Source organism: Ostrea edulis, chromosome 1, assembly GCF_947568905.1.
Source record: "Ostrea edulis chromosome 1, xbOstEdul1.1, whole genome shotgun sequence".
Lineage (NCBI taxonomy): Eukaryota > Metazoa > Mollusca > Bivalvia > Ostreida > Ostreidae > Ostrea > Ostrea edulis.
Window position 1 is genome coordinate 65,012,489 of NC_079164.1, and position 15,020 is coordinate 65,027,508.

Below are 15,020 nucleotides of genomic sequence, written 5' to 3' on the forward strand. Positions count from 1 at the left end.
GTAACATGTGCTTCTGGACTGTTTTGCATGGTTTTATCTGAGACAAGCACTTAAAGAAAGACGTCATGATTACCAATCACAAGTAACTGTCATATTTGATAGAATGTTCAAGTCTTCTCTTGGGTTCATGAATTACTGTTTAGCAACGTTTAGGCCTTACAACTATGTAAAAAAAAAAATAGCATCTGTATATATTATGCAGGATTACCGGAAATTACCGTTAGAATCAAGAGTTATAGATCTACTTGAAATGTTATTAATATATACTTGATGAGTACATATATCTATACAGGCGCGTAACATCGTAATTTTTTTCTTCAAACAATTATAAAATTCTTTTTTTTAAAAGGGGGGTGGGTAGTTAAAAATATATTATTTTACATTCATTGATCATACCCCCAATGTGGTTGGTAAAATGTGCTAATATCATAAATAAGCGGTGAGCTGAGAATCGATAACCCAAGTATTTCATTTTCAAAATATGTAATATGACAAAGAGAAAGATTTTCAAGTTTACATCATGAGGATGGGAAAGAAAGACTGACAGATTCAGAGACACATAAACAGAGAGAAACTTTATCGAAATCGAAAGTGATAATTTCATTTTAGGATGCCATGTTTTGGTCTTAAATATTTGGGACAAGATCAAAAAAGCTCAATGATTATTATATCCAGTTTAACCCTTGACCTTTCACCATGTGACCTCAAATTCAATATGAGTCATATACTCCTTAGGATGTATCAGTGTACAAAATTTGATGTCGGTCAAGGAAAGGGTTCTCAAGATATTGAGTGGACAGTATATTCCTATCTCCAGAGTAGATTGACCCTTGACCTTTTCACCTGGAAAACGATAGTGGTCCTCTTCTACTCATAACTAACCCACATATGAAATATAATTATGATCAAGTGATTGGTTCTCAAGATATTGGGCGGACAACATGTTGTCTACCGACCGACCGACAGATGCAAAGCAATATGTCCCTCTTCTTTGAAGGGGGCATAATTACACTACATGAACTGACAAAGCTAGTAACAACATTGTCTTTCTTTGTAAGGCTCATTATTACAACTGTATTTCAAACGAACTTGGTATTAATTCCACTTTTGGTAATCGCATTTATACTCCAATTGCCATTTCAAAAGATGAAATTCTTCACATTTAATATCTCAGTCAATGGGTCGAATGAATATGAGTTACCGTACCTATACTGGATTCCTAAACTACATAAAAACCCTTACAAAGATACATTACGGGATTCAGTAAGTGCTCTACCAAGCCCCTATCTTTGCTCCTCACGAAAATATTAACAGTTGTGAAGGAGAAACTTCAAACTTACTGTGCGACTACATATGCCAGAAGTAGTGTTAACCAAATATGGATTCTAAAAAACTTTTAGTAAACTTGAAATCGCAAAACGTTCCCAACTCAATAACATCAAAATCTATGACTTTTCAACACTATACACGACCATTCCTCAAGATAAATTAAAGACTAGACCTTTTGACATCATAGACAGTTGCTTCGTCAACAAAGATGCAAAAAGGAAATATTCATATCTAGTGATCAGTCATCCAAAAACTTACTTTGTTAAACACCACTCTGATTCCACGCACAAGTACAAGTTGGAATACAAAATATGCTAGAGTTCCTCATTGACAATATCTTTGTGGTCTTTGGTGATCAGGTCTTCCAACAGTCTGTTGGAATTCCCATGGGCACGAATTGTGCTCCTTTGTTAGATGACCTGTTTCTATATTCATATGAAGTAAAATTTATTCAAAAACTTCTACGTGAGAAGAAAAAAATATCTTGCTGTGACCCTCAATTCGACATTTAGATATATCGAAGGCGTTTTCTCTATTAACAATGATAACTTTCATTCATATGTCGATTCGATATATCCTTGTGAGCTCGAAATAAAAGACACCACAGAGTCGTCCACTTCTGTTTCATACCTAAATATTTAATTGAAGGTAGACATTAACGGCAAACTGACAACTCAACTGTATGACAAACGAGATGATTTCAGCTTCTCCATCGTCAACTTCCCATATTCATGTAGCAATATTCCATTATCACCTGCATATGGTGTTTATGTCTCTCAACTGATTCGATACGCTCGAGTTTGTTCTGCTTATGGACAGGTTTTAAATCGATGCAAGCTACTGACAAACATGTTGATGGTACAGGGGTTTTAACAGTCTCGATTGAAGTCAGCATTCCGCAAACTCTATGGTCGCTATAAGGATCTAATTGGTCAGTACAACCTATCATTGGGTCAAATGCTGTCTGACGTGTTTCATACCGATTGTTAGGTCGTTCTTGACACACTGATTTTGACTACGGATAACTCCGTTTAGCTCATCAGGATATAGGGCTCACGGCGGGCGTGACCGGTCGACAGGGGGTGTTTACTCCTCCTAGGCACCTGATCCCACCTCTGGTGTGCCCAGGGATCCGTGTTTGCCCAACTATCTATTTTGTATTGCCTATAGGAACTATGAAATTGATCACTGTTCGTTATCTTCACCTTTCAGAAGAGTGCTCGCGTAAAATAAGGAATCAATAGTAATCATATCGAAAAAATAAGTAAATTCTAGATATAAAAGCCATCATAACACAGCCAATGAAAACTGAATTTTATGAAATTCAAATAAGATTTTAATCATTGCATGTGGGCGGATTATCATCAACATGTATGTACGTAAATTACAGAATTGAAAGTATTTAGAACTACTAGTATTCACTGATGTACATCAACAACGATTTTAGTATACAAGGGCATTTCATAAAAGTTAGATTTTTCATAATAAGCATTTGATGAATTTATTCCATCTACGTCCATCCTGATTAAAGCTTTCTTCAGGAGCTCAAACCTAAAAGAAAAGAAAAAAAGCATTGTTTTAAATGGTGAATAAGTAGACCAAACTCCTACATCCGTACAAAAATACCACTGAACAAACACAGCCTCTGTTAATAAAAAAGGTCTTATGTTTGAAATGCTATGGCCATGAAATGGTTTAAATCTCCAAATAATTTCATCAGGATTTTACGTTGTACTCGCAGCTTTTAAAACATGAATGAATTATAGTTCAGACAGCTGCTGTCATATTGTAGCTTTTGTACTTTTACGTGGAATACGTCTATGAAGCAACTGTCTCTGGTGTTTGGAGATTTAGTCGATCCATGAATAATTAAGGACACATGACACTCCAAAAATGTTACAGAATTCTGTAAAGTTATTTTAAGAGGGTGTCCATTATGATATAAGGCAGAGGTCGGCACATACTATATCTCAGATTTTCATGGAACTTTGTGCCTACTGACCCCAATATTAAATTTGCGAAATAAAACGTTTCTATCAGGTTTAGTTTGGGTTCGACATGGAAAAACAACTTTGAGATAAATTTCGGTGCAAAAAGGTCACGAAATATTGGGAAAAAAGTGCTATGTTTGAACAGCTCTAAAGTGTCATATAACTAAGAAATAGAGAAAAGCAATATTTTATATGTTAGATATACACTATATGCAATAACTAAGAGGAGTTTTGTGTGTGTATTCATCCATCCAATGAATGAATTTATTAATTGTTAAAATTGCACATATTTCACACCATACACTGTATATATTTTACAAGATAATGATCAAAATTTAAGATATCATAAAACCCAATACAATGTCTTAAAAGAAATAAATTAAGTATAACCAGAAACTTGAAGAGGTGTATTTCAAGTTACAAAAATAAATTCAGTGGAAAAAGCAAGGTTTGATGGTGAAAAGTTGAACTGAAATCTCTAAATTTTCAATAAGTGCAAAAAGGTCAACTACTTTAATGAAGATTGTTGAACTACATACATAGAAATAAATATGAAGTAGATATAACCAATCAATGATTAAAATTCACGAAAAATTACTAGGACCTATGAACATTCAGAAATAAATTCCATGTCTTTCTATACATTCTATATAATGAAGGCAAAAAAAAAATGCCTATGTAAATCATTATATAAAATTTTACAATGTTAATTTTCAGAGGTCATTTCTGACACAGGATTTGATATAATAGTCAATTAATTAACAAACATATATGAAGTTAAAATTATCAGTAAATCAAATTGTAATCAATTGCCTATCATGAAGAATCTTAATTCATTCAGTCACATTACAAACTTAACATTGGCAAATCCCGTGGGGGTGAGGGATGGGGTTGGAACACACCCTCTCCCTTTCTATGGGACATCTAGATAGTTATTTAGCATTAACCAGAAATTTCTTGACTCTCTTGTAAAGCATTTCCATTTGCATTCATGAAATAACATACCAGATTCCATTTTCTGCCTACATCAGATTGGCAGGACTTGCTTTAATGCATGTTTACTCTGATGTTGAAATATTGACCACTTCCAGATACAAAAAAATGTTTGTTGAATTTACCCAGTGGCGGAAAATGTTCAAAAAGTATCTTCAACTGATGCATAAAAGGATAACAAGCAATGAATAATAAACATATCTACTTTATCAATTCATCGGATATGACCTAATGCAGATCTTAGATCATTTTTCTGGACCCCCCCCTTCAAATCACTGGATCTGCCTCTGTTTAACAAATAACAATAAACAAATCATGTCTTAATGCCTGGTACTTAGTAGCATGGTTTGCAAAGAAAGAGCTAGTGCATATTTCTGACATTTGTTACAAACAAACTTTCCCCCTAGAAATTATGAAAATTGCAACTGAATTTATATTGATACATGTATATTAACAATTAATACATTTCACAGTATGGAATCTTATATTGCCACCCAACAACTCTCTTTTGAATATTGGTTCAGAAACAGGAATAAAATTTGTCACTTCAAAAAATGAGATATGCTGCAACCATAGAGTTAAAGTAGTGATCATCATTTGATTATCTTTGTCAGCTGCAAAGTGTTTCTATGAAATAACTGTCAATAGATCTAGATTGAAGTGGAGCTATGAGTTCTACAATTCCCCTTATAACTTCACAAGTCTTTTGTCTGTAGTAATTCTGTGTTCTCTCCAAAGCCTCTTCCTATCTTGGACTCAGCTCAGATCTAAGTAACAAAAGTTGTGTGAATTAATGGAAATAAAATGATGAACATGTTTAAATAGCACTGTAAGCAATGTACTAAGAAAGTCAAGATCATGTTTGATATAGTCGCAAGGTCAAAGGTCATGGTATAAAATAAATTCTGGTCATTAGGCATTTCATGTGAAACAAACTAACCCAATACCTTATCCCTCAAGATATAACATATCTGGTAATTATGAATGTTTTTCAAAAGTAGGTCAACATGGTCAAAGTCAGAAGTTCAAAAGTAAAGCTCTTTTCATTAGTAATCTATAATATGTGAAATTTATATCAAAGCCCAATCCAAAATGGTTGAGAAACTATATACCAGTTTAAAGTTTTTGAAAATCATGCTATTTTAAAGACTAAGGTCAGGTACTAAATTGTCTGGTAATAAAGAATATACACATTTTGTATATCATTATGTAAATTATCAATATAATAAAATCTGGGTTAAACTTCAAAACGAAGGTCACAATATCAAACAGCATGGTATGAAATGAAAGCTCTTGCCATAAGATATCTAAATACTAAACATAAAAGGCTAGCCTACTTTATATATAGTTCAGGAGAATTGCCTACTGTAGGTTATATTTTCTTAAAAGTAGGTCAAACACAAACGTAAAAAAAAAATGATACAGAAAGAAATGTCTTATTACAAGGAATAAAAATATGAAATATAAGAGCCCTATTACTAACATGAGCAAGTTCCAGACAGACATGACCTAGTATTTGAAATTATCTAAACAAGAATTGTCTGAAGAGAGTTTAAAGCTTGTCGAGTAGGTTAAAATCTTTGATAACAGTCATGAATTAAAAATGCATATATGTGTTGTGTGTGGCATGGTGGCATCACATAAAACTTGAATATGAAGGGTCAAGGTCGTAAGGTAAAAATGTTACTATCATATGACATAAAGAACACAGATTTCTGAAATATCCAAACCCCATCTCTAACAATTCTTATGTTATTGTCAAAGTTAAAGTTTTTATATTCTACAGTATGCCTGTCAAGTGAGTTAAAACAAAAGGATTGTGACATCATAACTTTGGATGCCTGTGGTCAGGATTTGTCTCAAGAAATATACATGTCAAATGTGGAATTAAGCCCTTATCTGTAATATTTCTAAACTTATATAATTTATGAATTATGACAATATGACAAGGTCAGATGTACCATGTTCTGAATTTAAAATCTTTTGATTGAAATAAATATACTCACTGATACAGTCTGATAATTGGCTTGCAGTAGGGGTGAAATGACTATCATTATTTTCCAAATCTGTAATGAAATGGGTGTTTTATTCATTATCAAGCTAATACTAATACTAATACACATTAGATCTGTGTGCATGCATATCAATCATCAGATTTTGTGTCATGTTAAACCATCTGAATTTTATAATCCATTCAACTTAAATTTAGAGAAAGAAACAAGTAAATTAAGGATATTTAATAGTACTATTGTAAATTTGTACATAAAGTTACTACATCAACCTTTACCCCCCCCCCCTTTCCACACACACACACACACACACACACACACACACACACACACACACACACACACACATAATGGTTCTTATAGTTGCATAATTACATGAATATATATCATTCTTTGTTTTATATTATATTTATTATTCGGTTTTTGTCACATACATACATGTACATATAATACCCTCTCACACGATTCATTCATTCTTTCTTTAATAGTTATTAAATCTGGGAACCCAGAAAACAAACACATTTGAAAAGTAGCTAGTAAAAAAAAGATCAGTCAAAAATAATCTGATCTAATTTTAATATATATTATTTTTTATGCATGCATGCTGATATGTACATAGCTTGCAGGACAATAAACATTTTTATAAACACTTACTGAAATTTTCACCACTTTCATCTTGTTTTTGTGTGATTCTATTGTTTCTTAATTCAATGATTTGTGGATGAACATGGTGTTGTACAGATTTTAAAAATCCCTACATTAACACCCCCCCCCCCCGATTGATTCAATGTTTTTTTTACTGTAGGGATTTATCATTTTAATCATTATTATTTTAAAAAGAATCATTTCATCATATGAATTGTTTGCATTGACACATCATGAGAACTTGCATCAAAATTGTCTAGCAATCAAAGACAGTTTTCAAAGAAAAATAACAGAGAACATTCGACATTTATTCTTACCACTTCCAACGGGAACAAATATTTCCCTTGAAACAATGAAGTTTACTGCTCTGTCTCCTTTACACTTTCCTTTGTGTAGTAGATAACAACATTTGGTGGTGGTTGCCTCCAATAAATCCCCAAAGAATCGCAATGACCTCGGCATAGTAGTACATGTAAGCATCTGCACCGTGCACGATAGTTTAAACAGTTAGACTTTTACGTCGAATTCGAAGTACCCCGATCTGTACAGCAGGAGGTCAATCTCGGTTGAATATTACACGCAATTCCAACTTTAAAATATCTTAAATATCCACTTATGCAAGGTGAAGATAACGAACAGTGATCAATCTCATAACTCCTATAAGCAATACAAAATAGATAGTTGGGCAAACACGGACCACTGGACACACCAGAGGTGGGATCAGGTGCCTAGGAGGAGTAAGCATCCCCTGTTGACCGGTCACAACCGCCATGAGCCCTATATCCTGATCAGGTAAACGGAGTTATCCGCAGTCAAAATCAGTGTGCCAAGAACGGCTTAACAATCGGTATGAAACACGTCCAACTTATGTCTTTTGAACAATTATTAAGGGTTGGCAAGTCCCTAAAACAAAGACCACTCCTAGAAAAACTTCACGTTTCTATCTTGTCAGCCATATCTGTTTAACCACGAAACTTTGATAAGGTCCGGGCTGAATATTTCTTTTTCACCATCAAATTAAAAAAAAAAATCAAATTAAAAAAATAAAAATTAATTCCACGTTTACACTTGATAAAACAAATCGAGATAAGTGAAATATGTACTCTTTTCTTCGAAAATTACAATTTATGCAAGTTTTGAATCATTTTACATTTTTTACGCCAAAGGAGGTAACTCAAATTACTGGCTTTTTGGCTACTTCTGTCAGTAAATGCTCAACAATAACATTGTTTCCCAGCAATTTTATTGTTTCATATTAATTATTAAGGGATTTCCTTCAAATATTGTCTATACTTTCTGGACAAATTTTATTGTATTGGGTATTATTTAACTTTACAAAATGATCGTTTTCTATAGATTATATAGGGTCCTCGGATTTATGAAATAGCCCAAGTTTTGGCATCTAACGAAATTCACTTTACATACGTTACAATTGGCGTATGACCTAAACTTTTATTGGGTATGAATAAAAATTTTGGGAAATGCATGTGCCAGCAATATTATAGCTACTGCCTGATATCTCCGTGGACGGCCTCTTAAATGTTTCAACATTGCTAAACCCATATTACCAGAAGTTTTATTTGAAAATTCAATGGAGAACATTACGCAAAAAGAGTACACCACAAACGGTGTTCTTCTTAAGCAATGACCTGTAGAACTAACTTTGCTTCAGGTAGTAAAAACCATCAGCAGGCTGTGACATTCTTTCAATCGTATGAATAAAAGGTCTTTATTTAAAAACTGTGACAAGAGGTAGATAGACAAAGGTTAACTATGAATTCTATGAGTAGAATATTTCCCCAAATATTTTCCAAGTTCGACAACCTCTAATATTTAAAACAATAAAGAAAATAAGAAATTGTTGAGAATAAAATCAAAATCCTTGCACTATGCACATATTCAAGTTAGCTACAAAGATCCTAGCTTTTAAACTGTGAGAGGGGTTAAAAGGACAAACCATGTCCTTTATGAAAGGTGAAGATGAACAGTGATCAATCTCATAACTCCTTCATTTCATATATTTCCTCAAAACGGACTAAGTTCATCAATTTGTGATTTCCTCAACAAAAACAAAAATCCTCCGCACATGCACATCTTCAATACTCTGTAAAACAAGGTCCACACTTGAAAACTGTGGAAGGAAAAACAGAAAAATCATGTATTTTCTATGCACTTTCCTTAAAACGGACTAAGTTCAACAACCCGAAATTTTCTCAAAAATTTAAGAAAATCAAAATACTTTCCACAGAATGACATGCTCATCTTCCAATCCCATACAAATACTCTGTAAACTAAGGTCCCCACTTAAAAATTGTGGAAGGAAAAATGAAGAAATCATGTACTCTCTATGATTGCTTGTATCTTGTTTAACGTCTGTCGAGAATTTTTCACTCATATGTAGACGTCACCAAGACCAGTGAAGGGCTTCAAATTTAGGCCAGTGAGAGTTCTTTAGCATGCCACACCTACTGTGACACGGGACATCCTTTTTTAAAGTAATCTCCGAGGACCCGAGACATTCACACCTGATGCCGAGCGTTTGGCGATGGAACTGTCACTACCTGCTTTAACGCCTTAGGTCTGTCGCGGCCGGAATTCGAACCACGGCCTTCCGCATACCGGGCGAACACTAACTTCTAGGTCACTGCGGCGTTGTGTATTCTATGAACTAATTCAACAATCTGATATTTTCTTTAAAATTGAAAAAAATCAAAATCCTTGCCACAAAAATCAAAATCCTTGCCACAAAAATCAAAATCCTTGCCACATGCACATCTTCCATACCCATACAAACACTCTGTAAAAGAAGGAGTTCGTCGAACAAGTTATGTACCCTCCATATGACAATAGTTTCCAAATAAAGGGGCAAAACTCCTGCAAGATAGCTCGAAATGGATCAAAATTGCAACATGATCTAGAGTGATAAACAAAGCCGCTACATGAAAGGTGAAGACAACAAACTGATCAATCTCATAAATCCTATAAACTATACAAAATAGAGAGTTGGGCAAACACGGATCCCTGGATATACCAGAGGTGGGATCAGGTGTCCCCGCTCGTGACAGGTCCGCATCGAGGTTTTAAAGATGTTAACAAAGGTAGTGATTGCTCCTTCCCCGAACGCTCGGTATTTAGAATTGAGTATCACGGGTCTTTCGAATATGACTTTTAAAACGGAGGGGACCCGTGTCGTAACAGGTATTGGTTTGTTAAAGATCCCTCACTGCTACAGCCTTGAGCGCTAAGCATCGGACGAAATTTGAGGTACTTCGGTGTTGTCTCAATGTGAGTGATAATATCCCGACATGACGTAATCCATCCAAAACAATATGTTTGACACGGCCATGTCACGAGTGTGTCTCGAACTTATTACCCCTAGTTACGAAATGAACGTTCTAACACTGAGCTACCGCGATCGGTAATAGGATTTTTAACATTAATCACTGTTGGTTATCTTCACTTGTATTTCGGTCCTTGGTGGAATTACGTTTCCTTTTAAAAAACAAGATTACTACGCGTAGCCATATGTCCCCAACCGCCGCTAAAAAGTTGAAGCACATAAGTCTCATAACTCCTGTAAAATTTGTTGAATCAAACTTGTGGTAGCATATGATCAAATACATAACGTGACTACCATTCCTGCAAAATTTAAACAAAATCCGTACAGTGGTCTCTGAGGAATTGCGTCCACAAAGTCTTCTTATGGTATAGCATGTACAAATTCAACAAAGTTGATAACTCCGGTAAAAATTGTCGACTTAAAATGGCGGCGCAATATGATCAACTACATATGGTGACTAAAAAGCCAACAAAATTTGAACAAAATCCGTTCACCCACTTCAAAGGAGTTGCGTTCACAAAGTCAAGTGGGACAGACGGACAGACGCACGAACACCGGTATTTCTATGTCCCTTTCGTGGTGGGGGATAACAAACAAGATTAATAAGAAGTTAAGCATACCTCTCTGGATTTGCAACATTTCTGACATGCTTCATCATGGTATATCTGGAGATATCCATGGGAAACCTTTTCAGTCTCAACGTTTTCCTCACCATTCTGAAATCCATGTTTCCTATGGTAATATATTGTGCTCATGGCAACGAATAAAACAGCATTTCGAGGTCCGTAACTAGGATTTTTGATAGGGAGTAAATCAGTACCAATACATGAACTTGCAGGTATTTTGATCTGTAAGCATGAAACTGAGCCAGAAAAAATATCTAGGGTTAAAATGTACCCAAATGGCACTGATATAGTAAAAATAAGGGGGTTGATATTTACCTTCCATATAATAGTGTCATGGGCTTTCAATGAAAGGAGGCGATGCGAGCGTCCCCATTCGTAACAGACCAAGCTTACTACATCTGTGATGTAACGAATTAAGAACAATTGAATTGTAAAGATGAGTTTCCTAGGACTTCTTAAATACACAGCATGATTGTGCTGGATCATTTTGAGGGATTGTTTGTTTTATGAACGAAAAACTGATATAGTTTAGCAAGATATGTATACTCCATATTAATTTTAAATAGCAAACTAGGAAGAATTGTTTTAGCATTTTCCATAGTTTTAATGCCCCCGAGATCGAAGATCGGGGGGGGGGGGGGTTATTATTTTTGTCCTGTAATTCTGTCTGAAACTTTAAAGGTCAAGTACGGTGATTTTCCTAGAACTTGAGTTTTGTGCAGAAAAATGTCTGGCGTACACTTATGGATTAATTTCCATGGCAATTTTGATAAAAATCAGTATATGCACCCAGGGGTGCATGAGCCGAGTTGCATGGAATACATTGTAAAGCCAGGAATGATGTGGCATACTTATAATTGTGAAGAACTAATTTCAGTTTTAAACTTTTTGAGTTACTGTCCAGAAACCATATTTGTCTGAAGTTTTCAATCTATATTCAGTCACTGGGGCCTTGCTTTGCTGGTATCCAACAATATATCCAAGTATCATTTGATTCCAATTAAAAATTTTCGAGTTATCCTCCGGAAACCAAATATTTTTGGAATTTTAAATCTATTTTCGGTCACTGTCACCTTGACCTTTGACCTCTTTTCTCCAAAATCAATAGGGGTCTTTCGTACCTTGTACATAACAATATTTTTAAGCATCATTTGATTTGGATTTAAACTTTCTGAGTTATCATCCGGAAACCAAATATTTCTGAAATTTTCATTCTATATTCGGTCACTGTGACCTTGACCTTTGTTCTCCAAAATCAATAGGGGTCTTCCTTACTTGGTACCCAACAATATATCAAAGTTTCATTTGATTCGGATTTAAAATTTTCTGAATTATCATCCGGAAACCAAATTTTTCTGAAATTTTCATTCTATTTTCGGTCACTGTGACCTTGACCTTTGACCATTTTTCTCCAAAATCAATAGGAGTCTTCCTTACCTGGTACCCAACAATATATCAAAGTTTCATTTAATTAGATTGTAAACTTTTTGAGTTATCAAACGGAAACCAATTGTTGACGCCCAACCGCCTGCCCGCATCACCAAACCAATAGCCGAGTTAATGCAAGTCGGCTAAAAATAACTTAGTGTGAATTACTCGACGCTATTAAACTTTTACCTGAGCGATCGATAATTGTGTTGTGACGTGAGTTATCGCCCGTAGCGTATGACGTCATCTGAGACAAACTTTTGATTGCATTGATAGGCTTTTATAGTGTTTACATCGAAAAACCCTGCATCTATGGTACAATGCGCTGCTTTGAACTGCAATGTGAAATCTGGACAGGGATTAAGTATGTTTCTCTTCCAAAAAGAACTTAAATTGGTAAGAATTTGGACACTGAAACTCAAAAGACACACTGAGATTTGTGACAAACCACGAGGAACAGTGAGCGACACTTTAACAAGGATCAGGTTTCCATCAACCCTGACGTATCATCCTGTTTGATTCCAAACAAAGTGCAAAGTGATGATTAACTGCCCGTCCTACAATACAAGGGGAGGGATGTATTTTGATGATAAAAAGTTCAATCCAAAAAGGGGGGTGCAATCCACCCCCTCTCTACATCCACCACTGGATGCTTTCGTGCGACATTGTATTCAGTGGGTTCGATATTGCATATTGTCTTACACTTTCACATAAAAATTAATGTCACCCAGTACTTAGTTCGAATTGATTTTATTTCTTTTCTTAAATGAAATATCTTACGAATATTGCCGTACTCATACTACATAGATATGACCATATTTATTAGGGACGCCGGTACTCCTCATTTGATTTCTTCACTAGATCTATATTTTGAAGGAAAAAAATATAATAAAAGAGGAAATGAATTCAATTTTAAAAACCTATTTTTATAAAACTTTATTTATAGCGAGATCAATATCAGCCCAATTTCAAATGTTTTTCCCCAATTTGATTATGCAAACTAGTTCAATTTTTTCCTTTTCCTAAGATGCTTTTAAGTGCTATTTCAAACCTCAAAATGCTACAGTTGGTTTTAACTTTGTGCCGTAATATTTCAATTTCGCATTTGACGTGTGCTGTGAAGAAACTACATGTACTAATAGGCCTAATTTACATTTTATGATATTGTACTTATATCAAGATGTAAAATAAGTTGTTTTTTTTCAAAAAGGCATTTTCATTTAAATATAATTATGTAGTTAAAAACATTATAACCAGGTAGGGTATGTTAGGTCTCTGGTGTTGGTTTTCACAATTAGATCTCTTGATCCGCTCATACACACACGATCGCTACACGCAGATCACAGTTTATTTCCTTATAAAATACAAAGGTTATCTTTTGATAGAACAATTTTTTCCCCAATATCATTCCCAGTTTTCTATGGATTGGCCTGGTATATAATTTCTAGCTGAGATTTCGATGAGATATTTGTCGAACATATACATGTATATATAATATATTATATAAATATTACTATCTGATGGTTTCGAAACGGGTGCAGGTACAAACATAAAAGTTTGAATCTCTAAACTCAAGTGTATATCCGATATTTCACCATCACTATCCACGGTGTTGCTAAAACTAGCCATTTCTTACAGAAATTAAAACGATAATATAGAGGCGTAATATGCGTAAACAACTGTCTCAGATGATGTCATAGGAAAGGGCGATAATTCCTTCATTCGTTTCTATAAACAACGATTTTTAAAGAAGTATTTTGCGCAGTTACTAGGGGCGGTTCCAGAAATTGCAGTTACAGGGGACGCCACTTTATGAGGCAGGGGGGGGGGGGGTCTAGTGGGGGCCCAGGGGGCGAAACCCCTGGAAGCTCCTGAATTTTACAGATTTTATAGGGCTTGAAATATATCTCTTATTTAGTCTTTTGTACTATTTTCTATCATTTTTTTTTTAGAGGTAATAAACATTTCATAAAATGACGCAAATTTTAAGGGTTTTTAGAAAAAATTAAGTTCTCCCAATAAAGTAATTCAAGAAATCAATAGAGTTTGTCATTTATTTCTCCGGGAGTGCAAGAAATTATTGCTTTTTACATTGTTTAGTACATTTTTCTAAACAAGATACCACGATTTACCTTAAGTTTGAAAAATTTAGGGGGGGGGGGGGGAGCGGCTGCGCCCCCTTAAATCCCCCACTGGTTACCTGGATTTTTCTTTAATAAAAAACAAACACATCAATAAACTTTTTCAAAACGGGTTTTAATGATTTATAAACTTTATTTTCAAATCTATTTTTACCACACATGACCTTTAACCTTACTAATACCTTTGAACAGTAAGTGCTATAGCTTTGATATTTCACATGAGTATTCCTTCTGACAAGACCTTTCCATGGGTACCAAAATTGTTGACCTTGCAGTTTGACCTACTTTTTTAAAAAACAATTGACATTGGTCATAATATCTAAATGGTAAATATTAGAGCTTTCATATTGCACATGAGCATTTCTTGTGACACGATCTTTCTACTGGTACCAAGACATTTGTCCTTGTGACCTTGGCCATTTTTGGAATTGGCTATTATCGGGGTAATTTGTGTTTCACAAACATCTTGTTTAAAAATGTTTTTTTTAGGAATCATCTTTAAAGTGGAAAATTAAGAC

At 34.6% G+C, this 15,020-nt stretch overlaps 1 protein-coding gene across 9 annotated transcripts in view; it reads right to left on the reverse strand.

The window, feature by feature from the left end:
- The window catches only part of LOC125679970 (beta-1,4-galactosyltransferase 1-like), a 75,999-nt gene that overhangs the window by 17,470 nt on the left and 43,509 nt on the right, over positions 1-15,020 (reverse strand). For 4 of the 9 annotated variants that reach the window (XM_056156678.1, XM_056156724.1, XM_056156708.1 and 1 more), the window contains exons 5-6: positions 10,928-11,023; positions 2,643-2,880 (exon numbers count right to left, since the gene is read on the reverse strand). The exons of 1 other annotated variant lie outside the window; for it this stretch is intronic. In XM_056156678.1, the coding sequence (XP_056012653.1) occupies positions 2,748-2,880; positions 10,928-11,023 (229 nt within the window). In that variant the 3' untranslated portion in view covers positions 2,643-2,747. 4 more of the 9 variants (XM_056156701.1, XM_056156684.1, XM_056156705.1 and 1 more) reach the window with 4 other exon arrangements.